General features: G+C 40.2%; 1 protein-coding gene across 5 annotated transcripts in view; it reads right to left on the bottom strand.

Moving 5' to 3' along the window:
• RPS6KC1 (ribosomal protein S6 kinase C1) overlaps positions 1 to 27,575 on the bottom strand; it is a 91,805-nt gene that overhangs the window by 48,451 nt on the left and 15,779 nt on the right. For 4 of the 5 annotated variants that reach the window (XM_083831189.1, XM_083831187.1, XM_083831188.1 and 1 more), the window contains 5 exons: positions 25,120 to 25,235; positions 22,803 to 22,896; positions 18,132 to 18,191; positions 16,942 to 17,304; positions 1,982 to 2,100 (listed from right to left, as the gene is read on the bottom strand). In XM_083831189.1, coding sequence (XP_083687315.1) covers positions 1,982 to 2,100; positions 16,942 to 17,304; positions 18,132 to 18,191; positions 22,803 to 22,896; positions 25,120 to 25,235 — 752 coding nt within the window. Of the gene's footprint in view, positions 1 to 1,981; positions 2,101 to 16,941; positions 17,305 to 18,071; positions 18,192 to 22,802; positions 22,897 to 25,119; positions 25,236 to 27,575 lie in introns of all 5 variants that reach the window. The other variant, XM_083831191.1, reaches the window with a different exon arrangement.

A 27,575-nucleotide genomic window follows, 5' to 3' on the forward strand; every position in this document is an offset into this window, starting at 1 on the left:
AGATGCAGGTCATATCAGTGCACTCATCACTGTCTGCAAGGGATGGAATAATTCACATAAAAACCAAAACAAACTATCTTGGGGGGTATAAAGGATAAGCAGCAAATAAGGTGCAAGAATTCCAGTTTGATCTGTAAACACCTTGCAGGAAGAGTCACATTCCTCACTTTCCTTAAGACACTTTCCTTTCCTGAAAGCCAAAGCATAAAACATGCCAGTTCTCAGTGGCTCCTATGATGACCCTTACAGTAACTTTGGGAGATAAGTCCTTCTTCCAATTAATTTTCAGCTATAAACTCAGAGACAAGCTGTCCTCCACCACCAGAATTCAAGTTTCTGTGTTATGAAGAGCAGCAAATAAATGGAACTAAAATACATCTACAGCCACAGGGAAAACAAAGCCATGTGACAGAAGCATGGTTTTTACTGTAAAAAGGAGAGTAAGACGGTTGTTACATTTTGCATGTGCAAAGTCAGATTTGCCCTAACTTGTCAATTTGGAGTTTCAACATGGAAGAAAAAGCCTCATCACTTTTTTTTTCTTTTGTCTTATCCCAATTAATTCTGCTTTCCTTTGGATCTGCAAAGAAGGCATTTAGCTTATTCAGTACAGCATAAGAAAAGAAATACCTCTCAAGCCCACACACAGAAATGCAACCTATTTCTTCCTCCTTTCCAACTGCAATTAGTTTTTAAACTTATGAAAAGGTAAAAAATAGGTTGTGCTTTGGATTTTTTTTTTCCTTGTTCTACAGTTTCCAAACATACTGAGGTTTTCATACAGTATAGATTCTTCCCCACTTTCAGGAGTGTTTGACCCAAAGAAAGACTACCTAGTAGGAGTTCATATCAGTCCAAAATACTAAATTGTTCAAAGTACAATTCACAGCAGCAGCAAGACTCCAAATCTCACAAAATATATCTCATTTGGAACATCCTCAAAAAAAACGTACTTGTGGGCTCTCAATACAGAGAAAGCTACCCTTCAAAATCAGTGATTTTGCTTTTTTAACTTATTTATCAAGCAGTTGGATTTTATAAGGCTTCACACTTGAGTAGCTGTTGTCTCCTTAAAGCCTTTTTGGATCTGCACAGCCTAAGGAGCAATGATTTTCTGGGCCTTTTGTCCCTAATTGATACAAATATAGAGAGATGGGAAGTTGGTAACTTTTATATTTACTACAATAAGGCAGTCAACTAACAATGGCACACAGTTTAGCATGACTGCAGTAAAGATCTAAAGTAAGAAAGATAAGTCCTGATGGAACTGGTTGGGGAAGGGCAAAGTAGAAATTTATTGAGGGTGTCTTGAAACAAGCTTTGTTTATCTTTAGTATGAGTACAGATAAGGGCGTTTCTGCTTAAGACGGTAGGAATTACTCCTGAAACTCCACACAAATAAAGAAGCTACTAATCACTGAAGCACAACCAGGAGACATTTGAGGGAATCAGGAAGAACCTTTGCCCAATTAAGTATTTATTTCTCATCCCTGCCCTCACAACCTCCATGAACTTAAACTCAGTTCTGATACACCCTTATGTGTTAGGCTAAAGAAACCTACAGCCTTTCTGCTCCCTCCAGGAGTGAGCAATATTACCACGAGAAAGTAAAAATAAATGTTATATTCTAGAAATGGTTTAGGGTTGATGGTTTGTTTGTTGTTTTTTTTTAAAACCTTCAAATTCTTTAGCATAGTTAAAATATTCACATCATCAACTATGGAGTAGAAGGAAAGTGTGCTAAAAGAAACAGGTCTGGATTAAGTCAAGAACTCTCTATAATGCTGTGAAATGAAACCAACAAGAACCAGAAAATAATGGCAACTTAACAGAAGCGTAACATCAAAATACTCCTCAGGCCTCCTGAAACAGAGATATTCCGAATAGTTTTTGAACCTCCAGCTTGAATATGCTTTGCTAAAAGACAGAACAATTTAATTATATCAAATTCTGGTTCCGAAAACAAGAAATTAAAGCCTACCATAGAAACAGATGCATCTTCAGAGGATTTATGGTAGAGACTGGAAATTTTTTCAGCACGCATAAGGTATTCTGCTGTCTTCCTTTTCACTGCTTCGCGACGAGTTGGACTTGATTCACCTCAATGGAAAAAAAAAAGAAAGTTATTTTTTCTAAAGAGAGAGGTACTAAGTAATCAAAGCACATGACTGCTTTGATTCTACCTTTTTGATTTACTTTGGGTTATTCATAAGCAAAACTACGAATATGCATCTCACAGAACACAAGTAATATGATCTGAGAGTTCTACAAAAATAACAATTTAAACCTTGTAAAAGACTAAGTTAAATTTAAAAAATTACCTCATTTTCATGTGATCTAGTAATATGTTCCTATTGTAACGTAAGAGTGAACTGAAACAAACCACTGATCTCCATGTTGTACCCCAAAAAAACTCAATTACAGAAAACATGATAAGGAGTTTACGAAGGAACAACAAAGAAACTTGTTGGGCTGGGGGTTTTTGTCCAATGTTTCTAATATGGGATTCGTTAAGTATAAAGGGAGGACAGAAATGCTATAATAGCCAGAAGGCAACATGAGAGACATCAAGAACTCTGGCTCACAACTTTCTGATGCTAGCTGCTCCTTTGCTGTTGGCTTGGGGTGACACAGGAAGAAAGGAAGAACAACTTACAACAACTACTTCACTTCCCAGGTAGACAACCCAACGGATGTTCAGCTAAACTACTCAAACTTTTGCAAGAGGGGAAAATCCCGTGGTACTGCACAAAACCTATGTTCACTCTAAATCTTACAGTTTATCTTCAGACATTCTCATCATGAGCAGTATATTGTTATAAGAGACTCAATTTTTGATGGGAAAAAAAAAGTCAATTCCCAAGCAAAAAGGAAAGAACTGAGGCTGTCCAAGACCTACAGAAACACGGCCTTGGCTCTGACAGGCTTCTGAACCCCAAGGTGCAAATCAGCACCTTTCACCAACTGACCCTCAAACAGGGCAAGGAACTGCAAGGATATCTGACTAACAGCTACTCAACATAAAAGACAAGGCAAGAAACAGGAGAGGTAATAAATGAAACATGCAAACACACAAACCCTAACAGCAGATAACAGAGACCGTAACAAAGACCAGAACTCACAAGACACCGATCAATGGGCCATTGCAGAACCACCGAGTGTAACCTTGAAGAAGTTCAACCACAAACTTGGTGACTGATAAGAAAGGAACTGGATTATTGTGGGCTATTAAGAACTAGTCTTATAAAAAAGAGTGAACTTATTATGGGATGTCTGAGCGGGACTGAAGAAGAACTTCCTATGTAAAGACTTGTACACAGAACTTAACTTGGGACGTTTTATGGGGGGCATTTTGGGAATGTGTAAGACTCGTTGTGGGATGTTATGGGTCAGGACTAAAGGCGAGGGACAAGGTAGGGGTGGAAGGGACAAGCATGACAAAGCAGAGATGGGAATTACATTGGCTGCCTGTGTAAGCAGGCTGCTGGTTAGCAAGCTCGTTTGGCTGAGGCCTTGTACCTGACCATCACTGTCTGCCCTACCTTCTTACTAAACTCTCTTTCTCCCCATTTTCTGCATGTGTGCTTGTTACTCTCTGCACATCCATTGTACAACCAATCTTCAGGCTAGACTAGCAGGCAAGCTGGAAAAAATGTCAGAGAGATGGACCATGGGCCTGGGACCAGCTACCAGCAAGACCCACCCAGTGGGTCTTTTCCTGAACAGCAATAGCTGAAAAGAAAGCCGTCTGGTCACGTCGTCTGTGGTTATGCAGGTGTCTGCAATGGCAACATCCTCTGCCTGTGCCCATCTGTTTGTGGTCAGCCACATCCTTACGGAGGATGCATGTGCATGCACGAGCCTCTCGGAAACTAGCACGCAGCCTCACTGCTGGTAGGACCCAAAGAAGAGGTGAGCTGCTGCCACTGATCTCCAGCAGGCCATGGCAGGAGGAATCTCTGATCCTTCATAATACAGAATTTCTTCCAAACATCTAATATAAACCTACCTTATTTTTTAGTTTAAAACCATTACCCCTTGCCCTATCACTCCACTCCCTGACAAAGACCCTCCCCAGCTTTCCTGTAGGCCTCCTTTAGGCACTGGAAGGCCACTACGAGTTCTCCCTGAAGCCTGCTCTTCTCTAGACTAAATAATCCCAACTCGCTCAGCCTGTCTTCATAGGAGAGGTGCTCCAGCCCCCTGATCATCTTCATGGCCCTCCTCTGGACAAGGTCAATCTCTTTCTTACACTGCAGAGATGAACATGGTACTCCGAGTGGAATCATTGCTCTTGCTTTAAACAATCCTTACAATCAGAGTGTGAACAAGGCAGAGGCTCTTTTCCACACTGCTCTTGCTTTATCAGTCATTTTGACCCTGTTAAAATAAAGACTCCCCCTCGTTTTCTTGCCATGATCACCGACTACCTAAACGCACAGAACTGCCACACAGATTATCAATAACAGAGTAGAAGGGACTTCTGATCTACTCCGAGTTCTGCTGAAAGCGATCTTATTAAAAGTAAATCTTATTATCCATCTCCCAGCAGGACAGAAAAGTGATTATTTCCTCCTTGGATAGAGATACAGAGCCTTTCTCCATAAATACTTGAGACTACACTTGGTTTGGGAGAAAGCTGGACAGTCACAAATTCAGTGCACTTTCAGCTTACAAGGTTACAGACATGCACCAATTTCTGAGACATTTCTCTCATTGTAAAGAGAGAGCAGACTATTTTTTATTTTTTTTAATTGGGTCCAGCACCTCTTACATCAGCCTCCACAGTTGGTAGGACACATCTGGTGAAATTCCCCTAGATCAGACTACCAGTATTATTCCTATTGAGAAAAAAAAATAAAACTCAATTGTTAGAACTTGGGTTTGGCTTTAGCAAGAGGGAAATAGATGCACAGAGCTTTGTTTGTTTGTTTTTTAAATAACGTGTGTTGCAATTTCTTGAAATATGACTAACACTCTTGCTTTCATCGTTACATTTAATCTCACGGCACCATAAAACTTTCTTGCGATCACTGGTAATCGCCCACATTCTCTAAGACACACAGTGTGGTAGTTGCTCAGGGAAAAATCATCTGCACAGCAACATTAAGTTCTTCAGCCAGCATTTTCTTCAAGCAGCCTGGTAGAAAACTGCTAGGCTAATGTCTAAGGCTATCATAAAAGTCAAGCTTACTGCTTAATTGTTAGTTATGTGTATTTAGTTTGGATGTTTATTGCCTTTTTTCAATGCTTCAGTAATTTTACAGTAATTAACGCAAACAAGATAGGATGTCCCCTTAGAGCTGTCTTTGTTCTCCCTACTTTCACAAGACATTAATTTCAGTTTTCCTTCTAGTTTTCCTTCCTGAATAATTTGTTAAAAAACATTTACAAACTGTTCGGTCATTAAAATCTTCAGCCATAAAAGAGGGTGCGGATTTGCAAAACAACAATTACTCAACAAGTTCTTGTATCTCATTCAGGAATAAGATCATTACCAGTTCCACCTCTGCATACTGTAACAAGGTGGATGTTTGAGTGGAAGTAGGTGAACTGGATTTACAGAATTAGGATTTTTATTTAATATTAGTTTAACCAATAAAATGTTAAAAAAAAAAGATAGATTCCAGTACAGTTTCCCATTTAAACAGCTAATACCTCACAAAAATCTGTAAAGAAATACAGGATATAAATCTAAAATATATATATATATATATATATAATGAATATGTTACTTTAGAAGTCTTAAACACAAGGTGATTAATAATAATAAAAATCTCATTAAACTAAAAATAATCTTTAGCATTTATGCCAAATTTCAAGCCATATAACTCTTTGCTTAAAATCAAATCATTGCTGGAACAAATCCTTATGTTTGGTAGATGTTAAAGCTGTGGTGCAGACTATGCCTATTTTTTTCATAAATGCAATATTGCATTTCGTTATGAGATAGTATTTTTAAAGTTACACAGAATGCGTATTCTTAAAAGGATGAGCAAATTTATTTCTAGTGAAGACCTTTTGATTTCAACATTGCGTGAGCAGACTGAGTTCCTATATTCATTCTGCGGTTAGCCCACAATAACATAAAGAGGTATCTCTCTTTAATTACAATTTATAACTTGAAAGGCATTTTTCTTTAAATGGCAGCAAACAGGAAATGTTTAAACTGTGTCAAAGCCTTTGATGAATCTTTACAACTGCTCATAAAAGATCATCCTGCTTAAAATAATATTGATTTTTCATTTATTTTCCTAGATACTAGAAGATTTATGTTTCATCTGATCAGGATCAAAGCTTTTACCCCCTCCTGATCACTGGGATTAAATCAGCAATGTCATTTTACATGTTTAAAAACTACGCTGCTAAAGCACGATATGAAAGTGCAGCAACGCTGATCATAGAGACCTTAGAATAAAAACCCCTCAAGATTCCTCATCGCTCCCCCTCTCTCTCCCTCTGCATTTGCTACGGAGCAGCTGTGCCTCACACAGATTCACATGAATGAAAATATTAAGGCGAGAAACCACCCACTTAGTTTATTTTCCATATGACTTTCCTGTAATTATTTTGTAAACTGTTCACACAACAATATATAAAAACATCTGCAAAAACAGGTAATTAATGTGTCAAGCCAAACTAATGCATTTTTTATGGTGTCCATGCTTCGTCAACTGTAATTATAACTCTTTTTAAGCAAATGATGATGTGTTTGTTGCAATGTGCAAGTGGTTATTTTAGATGCTCTGTTTACTATTACTGCAAACAGAATATAAAAACTCTACAGCTACTTTGTCGCACATATAAGCCTTCATCTACACAAGCACAAGCAGCCTGCTCCCTCATTTTCCAAAGGCTTTGCCTATTTCAAAGAAATAAAAATATCTTAAAATGAAAATTGGCTTTGGAAAGGCTGACCAGGCCACCCGCTGACCAAACTAACAGTAGCCAGGACATTAGGACAGCAGCCAATGATTTAAAATTTGTTCTTTAATTTTTATTTCTAAGGACAGCTCAGCTACAATATATTTACAAAAACAGACGCTCCTAACAACATTCAAATGATCTTGAGGGTTTGATAGAGGAAAACCACAGATATCAGAATAATTGTGCCACTGAGTTCAGCTGCGACTTGCAGGCTTATTTTCCCCGTAGCCCGTTGATTTGAATGCAAAATACAGAGAAGCACCATTTCCACAGAATATGTGCAGAGCAGCAGCAGCAGCTGGGAAACCAGCAACGTTGCAGGCAGTTTTCTTGCCCGTACCTCATGGCTCCTCAGAAGAATATATACCTTTGAAAGACTGGTTAATGTTGAAGTGTTGGTTAAGCGTTCAGCTCAGCTCACTGTTTACTCAGGTATCAGATCTTCTGTGATTCTGTCATATAGGTAAGTGACTTATGTTCAGGTGTTAATAGCAAAAAGCTATGGAAAGGGGTTTATAACCTACAAACTCAAAGTTTAAAAAAAAAATCTGGGAGATAAGGAACACGGAGAAACCTGTCCTTTTCCCCCAAATAATCTAGGGTACTAACACAGCACATGGCAGATGCATAGAAGTGCTCTCAGGCTTGCTCTGGTCATTAACTAGTCTTCTCCACAGATCCAGGATGGAAGTCATGGGGAAGATGCTTATCTTACCGGATGGTAGCAAAAACAGCGCTACACATTATTTGCCATTAATGTATACAATATCACACATTCAGTAAGTCACAGTACATAATACCCACCCAGGAATTCTAGATATTCTTGCCTTCATGTCTGACCTCCTCCATATCATCCTCCACCAAGCATTACAAATTTTCTCAGAAAGAGACGATCCATCAGGAAAACATCAGCGCATTCCCAATCTAACTAGCTGCTAGACCAGGATCTGCATATTTCCACAGAAGAGGAACAACTAAAAAGTTAGCATTACCTGTCCCAATCTTCTGTTACCTCCATATTCCAAATCTTCCTGCTTTTTTTCTCAGACTTACTAAAAATATACGCGGGCTGCCTTTGTTTAAGAAGGTATCAGAAGCGATTTGCTCCAGGAAGGAATGTCCTCTTGCAGAACAGGCTACAAGGAACTTGTGGGAGACTGCCTGTTGTGCTAACCCCAAACTCCACGTACTTAACAATTTTAACAGTAAAACTTTCTCTAAATAGTGAAATCTTCAATGAAACATTTATAATTGCCAAATCTAATAGCTATAATACCATTTTTTATTTTTAAAAGTTTCTTTATCTTCTTCACAGTCTTCCTGCACATATCACCCAGCTGGATCGCTGAATTTTTCAAAGAATTGCTCTCTATAAAAATGCAAGGGAGTAAGCCTTAAAAGATTTATTTCTTCTCACAATGAAAAGAGGTTTAGCAGCACCTTCCTTATTAGTGGGTAGCCCAGCTGTTATTTTTGCCTAATTGGTTCAAGAGGACCTCTGTTCTTCTTAGGGCAAACACTTCTTACATCATGTGAAGCAGACTCTTTTGTCCATATTAGCCAAACAAAAGCTCAGGCACACTGTAAGTGACAATGCGACTCATAATCCAGCACAGATTTGTGACCACTTTGGACACAGTTTAAAACCCCGAAATTTATTTCAGGAACAGGAACAGCTGCTGACTTGGGAACAAGTCTCCAAACTTTCAGAGGAGACAAGGTAACCTTTAATTTTCAAGCAATTACTTAAGAGAAACGTGGCTGGTGCTGGGGTAGATGGACCCTTCAGCATCAAGAAAAGATGCTATAGATTTTAGCTGCAGGTGGCAATTTGGAATGATGAAATAAGCCCACTGGCTCATAATTTCTAATATGCTATATATGATATTCGTGGTGAGTTACTCTGGGGTGGTGGCCAAATTCTGCTGCTGAAAAAAAGACTGCAAAAATTAAAAATAATAAGACCAAGACTAAACCCATTATGGTAAAACAGATTGAAGTGATTTTTCCTCATTTTTCCAAACATTTTGATAGAGATGGTTACGATGCATCTTATTTATCAGAACTATTCTTCCTTCCTTTCTGAAGATTCAGGACAGTACTGTACTCTAGAAACCAAGAAGAAAAGCAACCTGAAAATAAAACCTCACAATGCTAAAGCACATCTGCTTGACAACGTGTGAACACCAAGATTCCTTCTTCCAATTTTCTGGCATGCTCGTAACTATTATGTCTGTATTTTGTATGACTCCTTTAATGCACGTTGCTCGAGACACTTAGAGATCTTCACTCCCCGTGAAGTTACCAATTCTATTCCCTGTAGCAGACCTAAGGCTACGCACCAGTGATGGAAATGTCTGGGTAAATACCTTTCTGGAAGGAAAATGTTGGCATATGTGCAAACATTAAGATTACATAGAATAATGGTGCAGATGAAATCTGCTTGAGTGACCAGTAACTAAGAGTTGGTAACACTCATCATAAAAGAGTAACTTTGCAGAAATGCTGATCAACAAACATCTGTTTATCCAGAAAATCTCCTGTTAAACACACAAGACTGTAGCTTTTCACATGCATGTGTGACTAACTGGAAAAAAATAAAACGAATTTCCCATCCGTCTGCTAAAACTTTCAGACTTCAAATGTAATGCATTTCACCGAAGTAAGACTTCACAATGTGAAAAATACCCTTGAACACTTTTCTGTAAAAGTGCATAAGAATAAGTAAAAAAACACCCAAAACTGTGACTGGGGCAAGACAGAAAGGCAAGCAACGGCATCCTAGCACAAAGGGGGAAACAAAATGGTGACAGCAGCAGCCGGTCCTCCCACACAAGGAGCACAGAAATAGGAGAGCACTCTGACGGTCAGAGCAGTGAAAGAAATTACACAGGCCAGCACTGCAGAAGAGAGGAAAAGATTTTCAAACTTCTCTATACTCTTCCTTCTTAAATAAAAGAACTGGTCCAACTTTGCATTAGCAATCACAAACACTCCCTGCTTCAGAGCAGAGGAAGCCTAGGCACGCAGACACCTACCCCTTCAAGTGAGAAGTTACTGCAGTTTGAAGAATAAAGTATTGCAGAAAGAAGCCAGATGAAAAAAACAGCTATAAGACTCATCAATCCTGACAGTCTAATAGTACTCATATATATGTATTAAAAGTAATTTGTGTGTGCTTTTATATAGTACTATGGGAAATAGTATCTATCCATGGGAGATCACTGACAGCCTGAATCTCTAAAACATAAGAGCCAGCAGCGAGCCCTGTAGAGATCAAACTTATACTAGTCCTTCTACACAGCTCTGAAGCTAGACGGGCTATTTTAAGATACTGGAAGGGAAAAGAGGACAGGAGGAAAAGAAGATATGAAAAGACGGAAACTGAATATACAAGAATTCTTTGGAAAAAAAAATAGAGCCTGATTATCATACAGCATCATGCCCTCAAATGTACCTATGTGATTTTTCTATTCCAGTTAGTAATTTGCCTTAATTCACCTACACGGCCAGAGACATTTAATTCTGCGGTCAGAAACTTCAGTTTTCCCACCTGGACAGAAGCAGTACTGTAACCTAGATCAGTCTGTTTTGTCTACACTGCGTGCTGGAGGAAGCGTGGCAACCCTACCAGGTCTTCTGATGGGAGGTAAAAAACCCCACACAGCATGAGTCAAAAAAAGATTAATGCACATAGCTGCAGCTAAGTGCTGGCTAACAACAGCCGAGATAAAAGGCTGCGTAGGCAGGAAGGGATGTCTGTCAAAGAGGCTGGGCACAAGCAGCAACCTGGCAAGGAGCTGCTATGAGGACAGACTCAGAAATCTTGGAAAGGTCAGCTCAACATCAAGCCAACGCTGCTAGCTGTCCCCCCAAAAGAGGGAAGAAAGAACAGATTTTTATATTCCACCTTGCCACAGATTTATTCGCTCTTTAACAATGCAATGCTAAGCAACTGCATTTGAAGTCATCTCTTTATCATGCCCTATACGTTGGCTTACGGTTCGTGCCACGATTCCCCCCCACACATACTGTAAGGATCTAAGCCCTGCAGAAGTCACTAAACCCCAGATCTTTTTCAGCTTTATGTGCTGAGAAGTCTTGCAGTTTATATGGACCTTAAAGTATTCCTTTACATAGCTGAACCTGGCTGTAATAATACATTACTGGACTTTACCATACTTTACCAGCAGATGCCATATTTTACTGCTTAGCCACGATGAGGTGTCTAACCCCGGTATTTTTGCATATGGAATGACTTCACTCAGGATGATTCACCCAACGTCTACTCCACAGTTACAGATCCTATAGCACTAATCTGTTCTGAAGCTCTGTACAGTCAGCAATAGGCTTAGAAGCCAGCACGTCAGTTATGAACAGTTCATGACCCACACCTGCAAGGATTTCAGCATCACTGGAAGCACAGTGTGACAACTTTCTTTTTTTTTTTTTTAAAGCAAACCACAATATTTTCAATATTCCTTCTTAATCTAGCTGCTTGTCAGGTGACAAGTCCTACTACAAACAATTGACCTTCCAAAACAGAAGCTGTGATGCCAAGCATACGCATGACGCATATGAAACCAAATGGTCCTATAGCACCCTCACAGCCCAAAAGCAGAAAACAGAGATGGTTTCCAGCTCTGCTGGAAGGAACTGCAGGAGGAAGTCTTTGTCTTGATTGGTTCAGCAAAAGCATAAAGTTATAACAAGGAATAAGGTGACAGTGATGACAGACCATACGAGCACAGAGGTCTAAGCTCAGCTGGGGGAGAATTCCAATTGTGTAATGCTGACACGAATCCAAGGTGCAGGGCCCGGCACAACTTTAAGCGTTTCTCTGCAGACTTCAGCTCACACCCCAATTTATCCTGATGTGTCATTACCTCCAGGCCTCTTTGTCTCGTGGAACCAAACTGTTCTTGATCTCTCCAACAGGGTCTTGAACCCTCAAGCACCAAGATCCTGATTTTAATTTGCCTGATGCCCAACCAACACACCCTGACACCTCTTAGAAAACAGGTCTACTGTTTCCTCGAAGATGTTGCTCTGATCTAGCACAGCCACCACGTAGCTCAAAAACTGCATAGGGATCGTTACTCTCAAAGGACTTAACAAGGGAAAGGAATATCACAGAGTGAGTGTTCTAACAGAAGTTGGCTCCCTAAGTACCATTCAACAAACAAGCAGAGGTGCTTTCAGCCTGGAAGCCAGAAGCACGCTCGTGGAACAGCCATGGCTCTTCTTCCCCTTTTCATAAAGCAGTGTCTCTTTGGCATTCTCTCAAGCACGCTCCTGTTTGCATCCCTGGCTCCATCACAGGCTCAAATGATAGCCCATCATAATCCCAGTAATTAGATACAAGTTGGTTTGTTTTCAGTATATCCAGAAATATCATCTGGTTGTCCAAAGTATTCCCACTATTTCATTGTATATGTATTTCTGGGTTAAAAGTCAAAGTCATTGTATCAAGGTTTCAGTAATTTGTGTAATTTTTGTTTCAGCTCTGTTTACTAGATAAACATTAAAATAGCACAGAGCCGTGTGAAATGAACATTCGCAGGCTGCTTTCAAAGACACCACCAGCTTATCTAGAAGCTAGAGACACCCAACACAAAACACAAATACCTGGAAAACACGCTCGTGGCTGCAAAGCTGATTTTAGAGGCACCACATACTTCATGCAACAAGGTCCACATTGCCTAGCTGAACCAGCCCCCAAAAATAAATAATTATTCACTGTGCCCAGCCACAACTGTTACACATGTGAATACAAACACCCCAAATTTGTGAGAGCAAAGGGATCATCTGCCTTCAGAGGTTAATACCTAATACAGAGCCTTGTATGTAACAGACTGGGAATTAACACATTCGTTTTCTGATCTGCACGGAACAGATTCTGTACTTTTCTACACAAATGAGACAGACCACATTGCCAAAGTGCTCCTGTCCATAGTCTGAAGTGTTCGTGCTTCATCATGAGCTTGAAGTGGCTGAAACGAAGCAGCAATATGCAATAGCATTAAATATGTTTTTATCACATGGCTCAGACTGCCGAGTTCCTTAATGGATACAACTTGAGAGTGGTTAGAGAAAGAAGAGCAGTTTACACAAGCAGGACTCTCTCCTTTACTACAAAAATCCCTTTCCATAATTTCAGCCTCCTAATCAATTTTTTCTTAACATAGACTGTTCTACATTAAAGTCAGGGAAAGCACTAACTTTGCATAAAACACAGCTGATTTCCAGCGCAGAAGGAGGTGGCTCGCTATTGATTAGTGCATTTTTTCCATCACCAGGCCCGAAGCAATGCATTGACCTCATAGTGCTCTGACATGCTAACCAAACAAAGGAACAGCTAGAATTGTGAACTAAAGTTTCTATCAATTACTATATTTATCTTCTAGGACAGTTAAAAAGAATGAAGATTCTTTTTAGAATGGAAGAGTTCCTGAAGGTTTCAGCTTCTGGAGAATTGCTTAACCAACTTACACAACCTTCACAGGCCTGCTTTTCAAAAGCACCAAAATCCTGCACAATGCAACAACCGGAAAACACAGAAGGGGCGTCAGAATTTACAGGAGAAAGGAAACTTGCTTTCCTTCTTCCCATTGGTAAACATGTTTAGCATTGAATGCATATACAGAGCAGAACCAGGCCCAAGGCATTTGTAGAGCAGATGTCCAGAGTCCAATTCACACAACAGACTCTCAGAGCGCAGACTGCCTTCATTCCCCAAGTGACGTGCATCCAGCTTTTTGGCAGGACTGTAAATAGGACATTAAAAGATTTAGTACTAAACCTCCGCAAGAGACTAGCAGAAGACAATATAAATGCAACTTGCACAGCAAAACAGCATCGTAGTGCTGTGAGAATACGTGCACAGCTGCAAACGAAGTCAAGATGAACATTTCTTTGGTGTAAGCCTGGGCAACACCTTGCCTCGTCCAGCATTTAGCGCGCCAACTCAGAGAGCAGAAGTCGTCAGGTTCGTAACACTCAAGTGTGCCCCAGCTGCCCGTATGGAAGCCAGCTACTCCAAACTAAACAACACAAGTCTATTAACTTGCAGCAATAAATTACTCATACACGGTTTTGATAAGGCAGCCTTTAAGAAGTAAGTAGATCTTCTTGTACCAAGCCCAAAGGAGCGGCTAGCAACAGAGAGATCCTTATCTTTCGGATATGCCTAGCCGACCTATGGAGGCATTACGCTTCCAAGGTAATTCTCAGAGAAGTTTCAGACAGAGGATGAACAATGTGTTGTGTTTTTTTTCCCTCCCTGGTACATCGGTTACATTTTCAAATTCCAATTTTTAAGTGTCAATTTCTATTTTCTTGGTGCCACCACGTGGCAAAAATATGTATTGCCATTTTACATGCAAAAGCCACTTCCAGCCCATTCTAAAGAAAGGCTACACTTGCAACAGCTCTACGCTGAAAGGTAAAGTCATTTCAGAGTGGTGTCTAAGCATATATGAATGCTGTGTTTCACTTTCAGAAATGACAAAGGCTAAGTTAGAAAAAAAAAAAAGGCTGAAAATATTCAATGACAGAAAACCACCGGCATTTGGAAACAACTGCACCGTCCTTATCTTTGAAACAGGCATGTTATTAACCATGTGAAATACATAACCAGAGGTGTTTAAGTAGCTGAAATGACTAGGGTAAGGTGTGTTTTTATTGTTCACTGTATGTTGCATTCACATATCCATGTTAAACATACCACCCACAAATTAAGAAGTGTGATACAGATAATTACTCCTGGGGTTTTTGGTTGGTTGGTTTTTGTTGTGTTTGTTTTTTAAACTGTCTTCATATATGCTTAAAAGACACGTGTTTTTAGGAACACCATTTGAATCAGTCCTGTCATTATAAAGAAGACATGAGGGTTTCCCTGTCAGTTTGCAGGAGCTCCAAAGAGAACAGGACACAGGATGAGTTGGATCTACTCAAACTTGGGGTAAGCACCCAGCAGAGGATGACCACTCGTTTCCTTTCTACTTCAACAGCCGTGCAGGGTAACACAGAGAAAGGAGAAAGATGAGAATACTACTAGGAACCAGCCTGTGCACGTTTCTGTTCCCAAGGGATAAGATGCACACTGAAATGCAATTCACTCCCGTTACTCTCTCCCCTGTGCTGTACTTTTTTCCTAGCCTGGAAAAGGCCTGGATACAAGCGGGCAAAACAAAAGAAAGAACAGTCCTCTGAGGTAGCTGGGTGAGTTACTAGGCCAAAGCAGAGAAGCAAAAGTCCTTGCAGGAAACATTAGCAAATATAAGTCAAAAGCTCAGCCCACTATTTTGATAATTTTACTGTATTTTATTACACTCAGCTGAGCAAGTTACCTACAGTGCATGCAAGTATAGACTTTCACAACTTAAATGTCAACACTGCTATAAGGATTATCATGGATTCAAAGCCAACACATTTAACTGCTGCCACGACTCCAGCACATGGGCACAGTTACCACAGCCCAACCTACGTGCGATAACCTGGCTTGTATTCATGCCCTAACAGTTTGCAACAGTTTAATAAAGCTTTCTGAAGCTGCAGCTCAAACCAATGGTTGGAAACTGCATCATGGCAGCCGTGCTTCACAGCTGGAAGACAGAAGTGGTTATGACAAAGCAGAATATTCCTCAGAAGATCATAACTGAATGGCACATGGGTCTATAGAAAAAGGGTATTAGTAAAGGAAGAGTAGCTAGGCTCTCCAACGAAGGACTGCCAGCACATTCGACATCAAAAATGGAAACCATTTTGATAACACAGACAAGGAAAAATCGGATGCTATTGAAAAGCCACAACAAGCAGCAAAGCAGCAACCCGACTGACATCACTGGGACATGAGATAGAGGCAGATTTACTTTTGTCAAAAAGGAAAAAAACACTTTAAGCAAAGGCTATGCACAAATCCTGGCCCACACCCTCTAGCCTTCATCAGTAACCTATCCAATATTTTCTGCCTGCCCTCATTAAAGCAGATCAGCCAGTAACTTCCATTCCTAGAGCCATTTGCAGGATCTGGACCACTGCTGTGCATCATACTGAGATGCAGCAGAGGCTTCTACTTGCATGTGTTTTGGTACATTAGCATTTAAGTTCAGCTCTGAAGCAGCAGAATGTTTATGTGCTGTATGCTGTTGAACAAAGCCACCATTCTAATCTTACTCATTTAATCTGGGTGGGACAGAAGCACAATACACAGACCCTGAATTCACTCCAGGAAAGAACAATTCTTCTCCTGTGCTTTATAGTTTTAAGCTGTTGATGGACAAAATGCAAATATGTGAGGTTATCACTCTAGATTCTCAAAAACTATAGATGGGAAGGGAAAAAAATGTTTTCTGACTGACAAGGTACAAGAAGAGGCCATCGAAATTTACTAGGAGTTGCAACTGGTCGGTTAGCAACAGTTTTTGCAGTCATATTGACACACCAGAGTCTTTTGAAAAAACTCCTGCTCTCCTCCAGCAGGGTAGGCATGCAAGTTTTTATGCATCTTTTACCTAGAAAAAGGAGAACAGTTAAGTGGAAGGAGCAAGAGGCCGTACGCCAAGAATAGTTCTAATCCTGTTGTGACTGGAAAGTTAACCTGAGTCAGCCTCTCCCCATGCGTAAAATGGGGATAATTAATCCTCACTTAACCATGTAAATTAAATAATGTTTCAACAGTGCTGCAAGTGCCACGTATTAATTAATGCCTAGGTAATAAAAAGGAAAGAGACAAAAGTGGAGCACTTTGTTACTTACCTGCAAGTCGGAGGTTGTGCTGTAATTTTAGAAGAGGAGATATGTGGCACTTGGAAGATGAGACCCTAAATTAGCATCTAGTCTTAAAGAGAAAGACTTGTCTCTCTCGTATGCACAGCAGCATGAAAGCCATGCACGCATCGTTCTGCATTTCATATCACCTCTTTGCAACACAGCAAGCAGATGTCACCAAGGAAATTCCATAATCAAATGCCCATAACCAAAGGTAAGGCAACATAATGGGAAGATCCATACCTTGTACACCTTCCAGAAGCAGATCAACACCCTTCCTGTAAAAGCTGAAGGCAGATTCATAATCTTCTTCCTCCTCCTTCTTCAAGGCCAGCTTTATCAACTCGCCTGCTTTCTCCAAGTAATCTTGTTTGCCAGATTTGGGTTTTAAGCTTCCAGTAAACAGACTATGGCTTTCCTTCTCTCCTTCGGGTTTGGTCCACTCCTGCTCGGATGCCACCGTGCTTTGTACTGGGGGCTCAGAAGAAAGGCAAAAGCCAACAGCTCTACTGGGAGAACTTTGGTTGGATGCCATTCCATCATCTAACTCGGCAAGAGAGTCTACATCAACTGTCAGAGAGATCAGGTCACTGTCACTGGAGAAGCCTGAAAGCATGATCAGAAAGACATTCATTACTCTACGCTTCTTATAGACCACAGGAACCTTCAAAATTCTTTATCTCATCCAAAGATACTAGCTGTTTTTTCACTTAGCCAGATTCCTAAGACTTTGAGCACAGAAATTCTCTATATGTACAGCTGTGTTAAAAATGGCTTTTGAATACCCAGAGAAGCCCATCTTTTAAAGTTATCTACAAACTCTGCAGAGCAACTCTTCTTCATTTTAATACTGGGAATGAAGAGACAAACATCTAACACCCAACGTAAACCTTCAAAGCCTGCTCACTGCTGGGCTCCAGGAAATTACAAAACTAAACCTCCCTGTGTGAGTGCTATTAGAAAAGTCAATCAGCGGGAGCCAGATTACTGTTGCAAGATATCCCAACATACTCTTTTAAATCAGTAAGATGAAGCATCCCAAAATTATTCAATTAGGAGCTTGAATTCACACAGAGTTACTGTCAGCTTATGCATCATGCAGCACTCTAATTCATGGCTACCGTGTATACTATTCTTTCATTGCTAATGTGGTAAAACAAATTAGCTTGCACCTCTTTCACTGAAATTTAAGCTAGCACATTTTATTTTACATCTGCCATAAGCTAAGAGCATATATACTTTCTGCAAGCTGACCTTCAGTAATTTCAACCTACAGAAACTTAGCAGGGTTATTTGGGAACAAATTGCAAGTATATTTTACATGTACATCATCTCTCTGTACGAATCATCACCCACAAAGTGTTCATTCATACCTATGACTTTTCAATAATTCGAATTCCACAAATGTAATGGAAACAACTTCCAGATCTCACCTCCACATTCCGATTGGCTTGTAAGTGTCACATCATCGAGCCCACTTAAATCCTTCCGAACTGAAAAGGACAAGAACGACAGAAATGTTTGATATCCTTTTGCTCAACGGATTAGATGTCCACTTGCCATCAAAATGAAAGGATATGACCCTACTACAGGTAAAAGTACATAATATAAAATTGCTCTTGGACTGGCTATCAGGGATATCCATTTGGTAACACTATTAAAACTGACAGCAGTATCAGACTTGCCATTCCTGGTTGCCTCTGAGGTTAAAAACAGAACACAGGTGTTTGCTTAGGATGGCTAATTCAAACCTCAGCACTCCAACTCACCTAATTTCAACAGCAGTAGCACTTTAATCCCTACCTCTCGCTGTTATGATGATTTAGAGCTAACAAGACATAACAGAAGAGCCTTCAAAGCTGGGACCTACACCTACTCACCAAGAAAAAAAAAAAAAGGCCAGGTTTCAGTCTCAAAAAATGTCATTTCAGAATAGTACTCTGCATGAGACATATGGAGTGAGCCATGAATTTGGCAGTGCCACCTGGATATCAAGTAGCAGTTTGTTTTATCACCTTGGCACATGTACACACTGAAGCAATAAAACAGGCAACAAGGTCAAGGCATTTAGCTGTTTGTACACACAGTGAAAGTAAATTCTGAGCTAAAACCTAGTGTCTTGTTTTCTTCTCTATTATCAATAGAGTCAAAAGTTTAAGCACACTGTGAGGTAAAGTATTCTGGCATCTTCAAGGAGCATGTGTAGCAGCAAGGAGCTGACTCAAAGGCACCTCGCTCAAACTTTTAATTTAATTTTGCAACTCTACAGTTAGAGGAAGGGGTTACAATTTATGGAAAAGTAGAAAAAAAGCATACATTTTGTCAAGCACTGTAGAAACGTTTTTCTAAAGCTAAGCGTTTTAACTTGAGTGAGAGGGAAAAAGGCAGGAAGAAGAACATGTTAACAGTCACTCACTTCGTCTGAAAATCAAGGCACAATGACACTCAGTGATCAAGACTACTTGAGAGTAGTGGAGATGGTGCACGCAAGACAATGCTCCTGATCTTTTCAGGAGAGGAACATAAAGCAAAGTGTCCATGTAGAGAAGAAAACTGCCAATGTAGTCCCAAAAGCCGTAATAAAGAAGGTAGCCTCACAACAGAATGGTCAGAGGAAGACAAGATTAATTAGGGTATGAATAACTAGGTGTTCACCTGCCCAATTTAGGGACAGCAATGTCAAATTTGGATGCTGAGGACACTGAATTTATGAAATAACATTTAAGAGGAGTCAAATGTTTTTCTTCAGCAAAGACAAATCACTAGCTAGGGAATACATAGGTGCAAGCAGAGCTGACTGATGGACAAAGGCTGCAGATGGAGCGAATGAACAGGAAAGCTGGGCATTTGTGGGAAGGCTGTGCTGGCCACCCGGACTATATGAGTTAGAACACATCTACACAGCAGATTTCAGGCAGACCCAAGTTCCCCTCCCTACAGCCCAAACAGAATCACATTTGTTCTGCTCCTACAGCCAACTTGACCAGAAGCTGTATGAATACAGCTAGCATGGCACAGAGCCTGAGCTAATAAACTTTGCTTAGGGGCAGGGTTTAAAGCCCAGGTCTGGCACCACACAAGGCACAGTCATAGGGCTTCCAATCAGCCTGAGGAGTAGGAAGAGTCTGAACCATATCTGCTTATTTCTGAAAAGAAAACATGAACATGGTAAAACAAAAGGAAAAGGAAAAAAGAAAAAGATGAGCTTCCCAGGGGATTTCTCTAAAGAACGTGGTAACTAGTGTAGAAAAATTTTGGAGAAGTTGGATGTATGAACATTATCCCAAGTATACAGAAAGGAAGACAACAACTGTTTGTCAGGAAGATTACATGAGTATTACAATGATAAAATTCAGCATAAACTCCTGTACTTGTCTATGCCTTGTGCAATTTTATGGGTAGATTGGGAGTAAATGCAGTTTCCCAAAACTGGTGGAAAGCCTGGGTGATCTGGCCTCTTGAGGAGCACACATTCCTGTAAAAGCAGTAACTACAAAACTGTTTTAGAACAAAGATATTTATTGCTTATTTTGGTACAAAAATATTTCTTCTACCATCAATTTGCTGCTTCTACCATTAATGTGCAGGCCTTCTGCAGAGTGAACTTTGCCTGGAAAGAACAGGTAAAAGTGAGAAAACACAACAGACCCTTATGAGCAAACACCAACCTTCTGCTAAGCAAACACCGGCCCCTCCTCAATACAACAGCCTGGAGGAACAGTGCCCACATGGAGGCCCTCGTAGGCCCACAAAAACTAACGGAGAACTAGTCACAGTTAATGATAATCAGACTTGGAAAAATTAGATGCAGGCAGAATGCCTTGAGGAGGGCAGAGGACTCAGAGACGAGTATTGCCACTGCCATCTAGAGGCCTTAATGACAGCTGTTACTTTCTCTCCCTAGCTCCCCTTGCCAAAATTTAGTTTAAAAAGTAAGAAAATATGAATTGCAAGGCATACGAGTTTTTAGAAAACTCCACAAAGTCACATTCTGCACCTGGATACCCTGTGCTCATAGCTGTTGCGAGTATCCCCTAAAGCACTCCAGCCACTTCAGAGGATGTCTGTCAAAGAATTTTTCTACTTTATAAAAATATTGAAAAGAAGAAAAAAGTGTTCCCATTTAAAGGAAGTGTTTTTCTTCTGCTACAAATGAGACTCTTCTGAATAAAGAATAGAAACAGTCACGTTAAACATTTTCAGAGCGGTTTTTCTTTTATAAGACACAGCATAAAATGGGTGCATTGTCAGAACTGGACTGCTATATTTCACAGAAATAGTGCCCCTGTAAAACTAGTTACCTGTATGTATGATAACTACCTCCTGTAATTAAAGAGCTCTATACTTTTCCCTCACAGAACAAAGTATTGCAGGTGCATTAGTTCATTAACTAAGAGAAGACGCTACAAAATAAAATGCAAAACTCCCTGCGCACATAGAACGTATCACATAACTAAGCGCATAGTTATTGGCATCAAGAGATTCCAGTGGCAAGTCACACAACCTGGAGTCTTCTAGCAATAAAAAAACAAACCACTATTAGGAAAAACAAGTAGCTCTTGTTATTCAAGCAGAGTTTTACCAAAGCAAGCTCTGTGCCAGAAAGACAGAACTGTAGTAGTTAAGAAAGAAAACCCTTCCAAATAATCTTTAGAAGTGTTTGTATAATATTGCATATTTATACATTGGTGTAGAACAGTTCCAAAGAAAAATCCATTAGGTTGTGAAAGAATTTCTTAGAATTCACAAGGACCCCGAAGATAATTCAGGCATACAGAAATATCTGAAAGTTTGCATGGTTCTTGCAGGTGATTATATGCAGAGACACTCAGGCTAGCTCAGACTCCACAGCCAGGCAAGAAGCCCTAACATGCTGTTTATTTGGGCTGAGTGACCTGACCCTATCTTACAGCTACACTTTTTAGCAAGAGTGAAGTGCCACTAAAATTATATCTGGTATCCAAGCCAGCATGTGTATCTCTACGACGTGCTAAGTAAATGCAATCTCAAGAAAAGGGACAAATCCTCCACTGGCTTAACACAACCAGAAAACAGTAACAAGCTAGAGGAAGGATTTCCAGTTCTCAAATGAACATAGCCCACGCTGGTTCTAATACACAATGTCTCGGACTTCAAGAACAGGGTGTTCTTTACAGCAAAAGAGAAAAAAAAATGTGGCAGCTTTTGTATGAGACTTAAACAACTTGCTTACCACCCCAAGCCCTGCAGTAGGTTTTAGCATTCTCCATTAACATATGTCAATCCAGAAGATATACTGAAATTTTTAAAATACAGTACTACATCTCTTCTGGATTCTTTTAAGCAGTGAAAGCCTAGTGATATCCAGAGCATGAATGGCTGAATGAAAACCCTCTCTAATGAATACAGTAGTTAGTAAATCTTAGACCTAATTTTCATGCTCTGGTTAAATTCAGACTGTCATCTTTGCACTTATTGATCAGTCTCATAACGACTTTAAAATTCCCTGCAAATTTTTACAGCTAGAGACTTGAGGCATGATTAGTCATGAATGCTACCAGACTGTTTATTCAACCTTTTGGAAGCAGGCAGGATCACACACATTTAAACAAAAGGATTCCTGGAATCACAGAAAGGCTTGGGTTGCAAGGGACCTTAAAGATCACCTAGTTCCAAATTCCTGCCATGGACATGGATGCCTCCTACTAGACCAGGTTGCCCAAAGCCTCATCCAACCTGGCCTTGAACCCTTCCAGGGACGGGGCATCCACAGCTTCTCTGAGCAACCTGTTCCAGTGCCTCACCACCCTCTAAGTGAAGAATTTCTTCCAAATATCTAATCTAAATCTCCAGTCTTTACGTTCTTTTTGAGCAACAGAGCACTGGAACTTCCAAAATGGACTAGACAAATTCCCAGAAATTTTCCTGTTAGAAGCAAACTTTCAGCAGAGCAGACAGAACTCTGCTGAGCCCAGCTTCTCTTTTTTTAATCCCAGTTCTGGCATTTCTGTCACAACAGGCAAACAGAAATTAGACATCAGTGCTCCTACAGATATGCATCTGTCATTTATGCGCTGCTTTAAAACAGATCGTGGTATAAAGTTACACGACAGAAGAAAGCAAACCTTCAGAGCTGCAGTCAGACAGGTTGTCAGTCAGAGAGTCAGATGCAGGCTCAACAGGACCAATCAGTTCAGACCCATCATGAACCTCTCCACCCTGAAAAGAAAGAAGGAAAAAAATTATTGAGCTACTCTGCTCTATGGAACGTCTCACTATATGGCAGTGATACTCAAAACTAACTTTCCTAATCGGTATATGCTCCATTACTTTATAGTTAATGCATTTAATTAAACTATACATACCTGCACAATTAGCCTGGGGTTTTATCCCAGTGCTACTCTACCCTAATTGACAACTACACAAAGAGCTGGCATAATTTCTCACAGATTTCAAGGGGTGAAACTAAGCCTGACCACATCCTCCCAGCCAAACCCCATACATTTTAAGCCATAAAATTCACAATGCACTCCCTGTAAAGAACCAAAGCAAAACAAGGGCTTTTGTTCAGGCCATGTTTGCTTGCCACTGACTATTTAGATATCAAAACAGTCAGCCCACTGCAGCTTCTGCGGTGAGTAACAAGAGTCCTGAACCATACAGTCTGCAGCATGTCTGCCTGCAAAGCCCAGAGCTTTCATGGAGTGAACAGTGATGCTCCTGCTCTCTTGTGACTCAGTCTGTGCTCTTCCACGGTGTTCCCTAAGCCAACAGGTCCTTCGTGCAGGATCGTTGGTGGATTAGATCAATGGCCCACCCACCATGGTGAGTTCAGTTATAGTCAAGAGAGGACAAATGAGGACGATAAGGCCAGGGCTGGCATATAAGGGTGATATCAGTCCCTCTCAAACCTGAAAGACTTTAGAGGTAAATAAAGTAGGAATAACTAATTTCAGAAGAAAACATCTGAATGTTCATTGTTGTTGTCGTTTTTTTAATTTCTGTTTCACTTCTCATTAACACGCCTTCCATGCAATTTCATTAGAAACTGCACCATTTCCAAGGCAGAGTTATAAACAGGCATTTCTAATCAGTCTTGAACTAGCCCAGCACATTCCCATGTTAGCTAGCCCATAGATACACACGGTATTTCCTTCAGCTGTCTCAGCTGTCTCTAAGACCTCATTGTCCAAGTCTACCTCTCCATGGCTATTCACACAGAAATCTGAAACAGAACGAAACCACTCCTGAGCACAGCTGAAGGACACTGGCTGAGTTGGTGACTGATCAAAACCTAAGGCACTCTTACAGGAAAATGACAACATCAGCTAGCACGTGATCTTAAGTTATTACACTTGCATAATTCCCCTTGTAGATATATTTGCTCCTGTAAAAATGAATGCCTTTCTAGGTTTGTTCATTGCCTTACAAAGCCAGAAAAGGTCCAGTGGAAGGCCAAAACTAATACTTTTATTAAGCAAAGGATGGCAAGTGAGCTCTGAACAAAGTACCCAAAAAGCACAAAACAGAAATATTTCCGAAGAACCAAAAAAGCGCACGTGCAAACAAACTGAAGAGTAAAATATTCTACTTCGGTCTCCTATTCATTGTTGCTGCCAAAGCTTAACGAAAATTATCTTAAGCATTTTAAAGGGTTCTGCAATAACTGTATCATGAAAACAAGTGAGAATTTGTATGCTTTTCTGTAATTTTGCTTTCACATTTACCATTTAAATACACTAAACACATCAATACACTCGCATCCCAGTCTCAAACAGATGAGCACTTCCTTAATTTGAGGGAGTTATTATGGTGCTTACAAGTAAATTTATGCTTATGTGTTTGCAGAATGTCAGAGCACGCTAGCGACATACTGAAAATAAAGAGGTTTGAAAGAACTATTGAAAACAAACTCCTTCAGATGTAATGAAAAGGAAGTCTGGGTCAGCTCATTGTCCTAAACTGTATTCTGGTGAACGGTTCTCACATCTCTGTATAAGCAGCACGTTTGACAAGTCATATACCAAATTTGTTATCATGGACCTCAGTCCATAACAGGCCAAGAAAAGAGTCTACTCAGTCTTCCCTTCATTAGTTTGAAACTATAAACAACTGCATAAAATACAGAAATAGTAACAATATTTTTTATTACTTCCCCAGAATATCTATATTTAACATCACTGGTTTTGCTCATCATTCAATACGCAAAAATTCCAAATCCCGTCACCCAAAGTTCCCACAAAACTTCCCAACTCATAGGTGTGATATGCCTCTTTTTTTTTTTAAGCTAGATTTCTCGAGTGAATGGAAAACTCCCAGTCACTTCACAAAGCGCATCAGATCAGCTTGTGGTAACTCTGAAGCTTATAAAGTAAAGCAGAATCAGCATTGTACTTTATTCACATCAATAAGAAGCAAACACTCCTACAAATACTAACAAACCTTAAAAAACTCTTCAAGCTGTTTGCTGTTATAGAGAGCAGGGATATTAGCAGAAAACTGCAGCAAATCTTCAGCACATTGCCTTCTTTCTTCAATCACGGTTTCATCAAATCGCCCTGAAACAGACATGTGGATTGACAGTTTTAGAAGTTAACTAGCAATAATAAGCACCAACTACGTATAAATAAATTAAAGAGACAAAAGCAACCTTCTGGAGACAATTCCCTGAGTCTATGAAAGTCATTCCAATGCTTCAGGAGAACATAGCAAATCTTCAAACTTCCTGTTCTCTATCGTCCCTAGAGTACCGTCTTCTGCAATCCACTCAGATGATGAAAGCTGGCAGCTACGACAAGAATCTTTCACCCTCTCATCGTAAGAATATGTGAGGCAACACTCTTGATTAGCCAAGAGACACTAACGGATGTCCAGTGTTATCTAACGAGCAATGATACGTGCACAATTTGACAATACGCCAGTCAGTGTCAGCCTTGATTACGGCCCAAATCCTGTAAGGCGCTGAGCATTCTTCACGGATTCTCAAGAACAATGCACGACATGAGCAGAAAGTAGAAGTGTTGCTAAAAGCCCCCAAACAGATAATCAATCCCAAGGTGCCATTTACGGAGACAAGTCGCAGGGGAGACAGTGAAGCCACCAGGCACTGAAACTTCCCTCTGAAGTAGCTCCACGCAGACAGGGTCTCATCTCCCCCTGGATTCGGGAGGTAATCAGGGCTGGGAGGCAGCTCATTCACTGCAATGTATGGTCCTTTCCTTTTCCTTACCCAGCACCCAAGACATGCCAATTAGAAAATACATGTGTATTTAAAAAACAATCCCGCAGCTCACCTCAGAGAATTGCTTCTCAGGAGAAAGAACCCTTGCATTACTACCTTAAAACCACATTCTTCACAATTGCACACAACTTCTTTTAGCTTTTCATATCAACATCACTTTGTTGTTGAAACAGTTACGAGTTTACAAAAGGAAAAGGACAGAGGTTAACCGTAATAATTGGAGGAGAATAGAACAGATAGTTGAAACAGCTATAAAGAGGGGAAAAAAAAGGACTGGGAAGACAAGTTTAAGAAACTGTATTGCTGTAACAGCATGACCAGAAAAGTAAGAATCACCTGTAACAGCACCGTGGCATTCACCTTTGAAGAGGACAAAAAGATACAATGAATACAGAAGCAAAAGTCATTTATACTCAGATCAAGCAAAAAAAAAATAGTCCCAGAAGAAAGTATCAAAGCAGAAATTCTTCAAGTAAATAGCTCCTACCCATTTGGTAACAGAAAAAAAAAAAAAAAAAAAAAAGAAAACTAGAAAGACACATACATACTCAGAAGATCACAAACAAAGCTTTTTAAGGTTATTTTTCCATGAAATTAAAGGAAAGACATTGCTGGGCTAATTTTCAGCTGGATCAGCTCCGTGGTTTGTTCACCCTGGCCATTCAGCTGTACAAACCTTAGCAGACATACAAAAGAGTGGGCAACAAGCAAGCAGAAAGAAGGCAAAGGCAATGCTCCCACACTCAGTGGCAATACTGAAATGTGGCTATATTAAACTGCTCGTTTTGCTTCATGTATCTTCACAGCAACACTGCAGGCGCATTTTGGCCTTTGCTTCATTGCAGGCAGAACAAGACAGCATGAAGAAACAACTTTCCTCAATAAAGCACAACACAGATCAGTTAAATTCATCTACAAAATAACACCGGCACTGATGTAATGCAACAGAAAATCGATTACAAAGAAACGAGCAGCTAACAATGTCAGAAACTTACAAAATGAATGACTTGCACAGGTTGTATACAAGACATTGTTCCTGGCTTCCCAGGGACCTCTCCTCTCTCCCTTCTACTCCTTCATTGAAACCAATAACAAATTTTTCTTCTTCCTCATCTTCTGTTTCACATACTTTGCACAAATATAATTATGTTTGCAGCCACCTTCCCTCTCAAATGTAGCTGATGCTAGCCACATGAGCAAGACATTTGACTTTCTGACACTAAGCTGAGCTAACACAAATAAGAAAAAAAATGAATGTTTGGACAGAGCCATTGAAATATTATTCACTGTCACATTTTCCATCTCATCAGCATCATGATCCACTAAGAGGACCACCAGTTACAGAACTACAGAACTTCACAGGAAGGGACAATGTTACTCAGCACTGGTTTGTTCACAGATCGTCATCTCTGTGGCAGTTTCATTCCCAGCCACCCCTGCCTAACTCCTTCCCATCTCCTTTTCTCCTACTCCCAAGCAATCTTCTGTTGCTCAACACTTGGATTAATCTCCCCCTTCTTGTCCAGATTTTCAAAGGTACTTAGAAACCCATCTGACACGTCAAACATTTCAACCATGAAGTCTTCCTACACCTAAATCAATGTCACCTCCACTATTCTTTATATCTCTTAGGCAAATGAAAACTTCATTAGAGGGA

This window comes from Anser anser (assembly GCF_964211835.1).
Source record: "Anser anser genome assembly, chromosome: 3".
NCBI lineage: Eukaryota > Metazoa > Chordata > Aves > Anseriformes > Anatidae > Anser > Anser anser.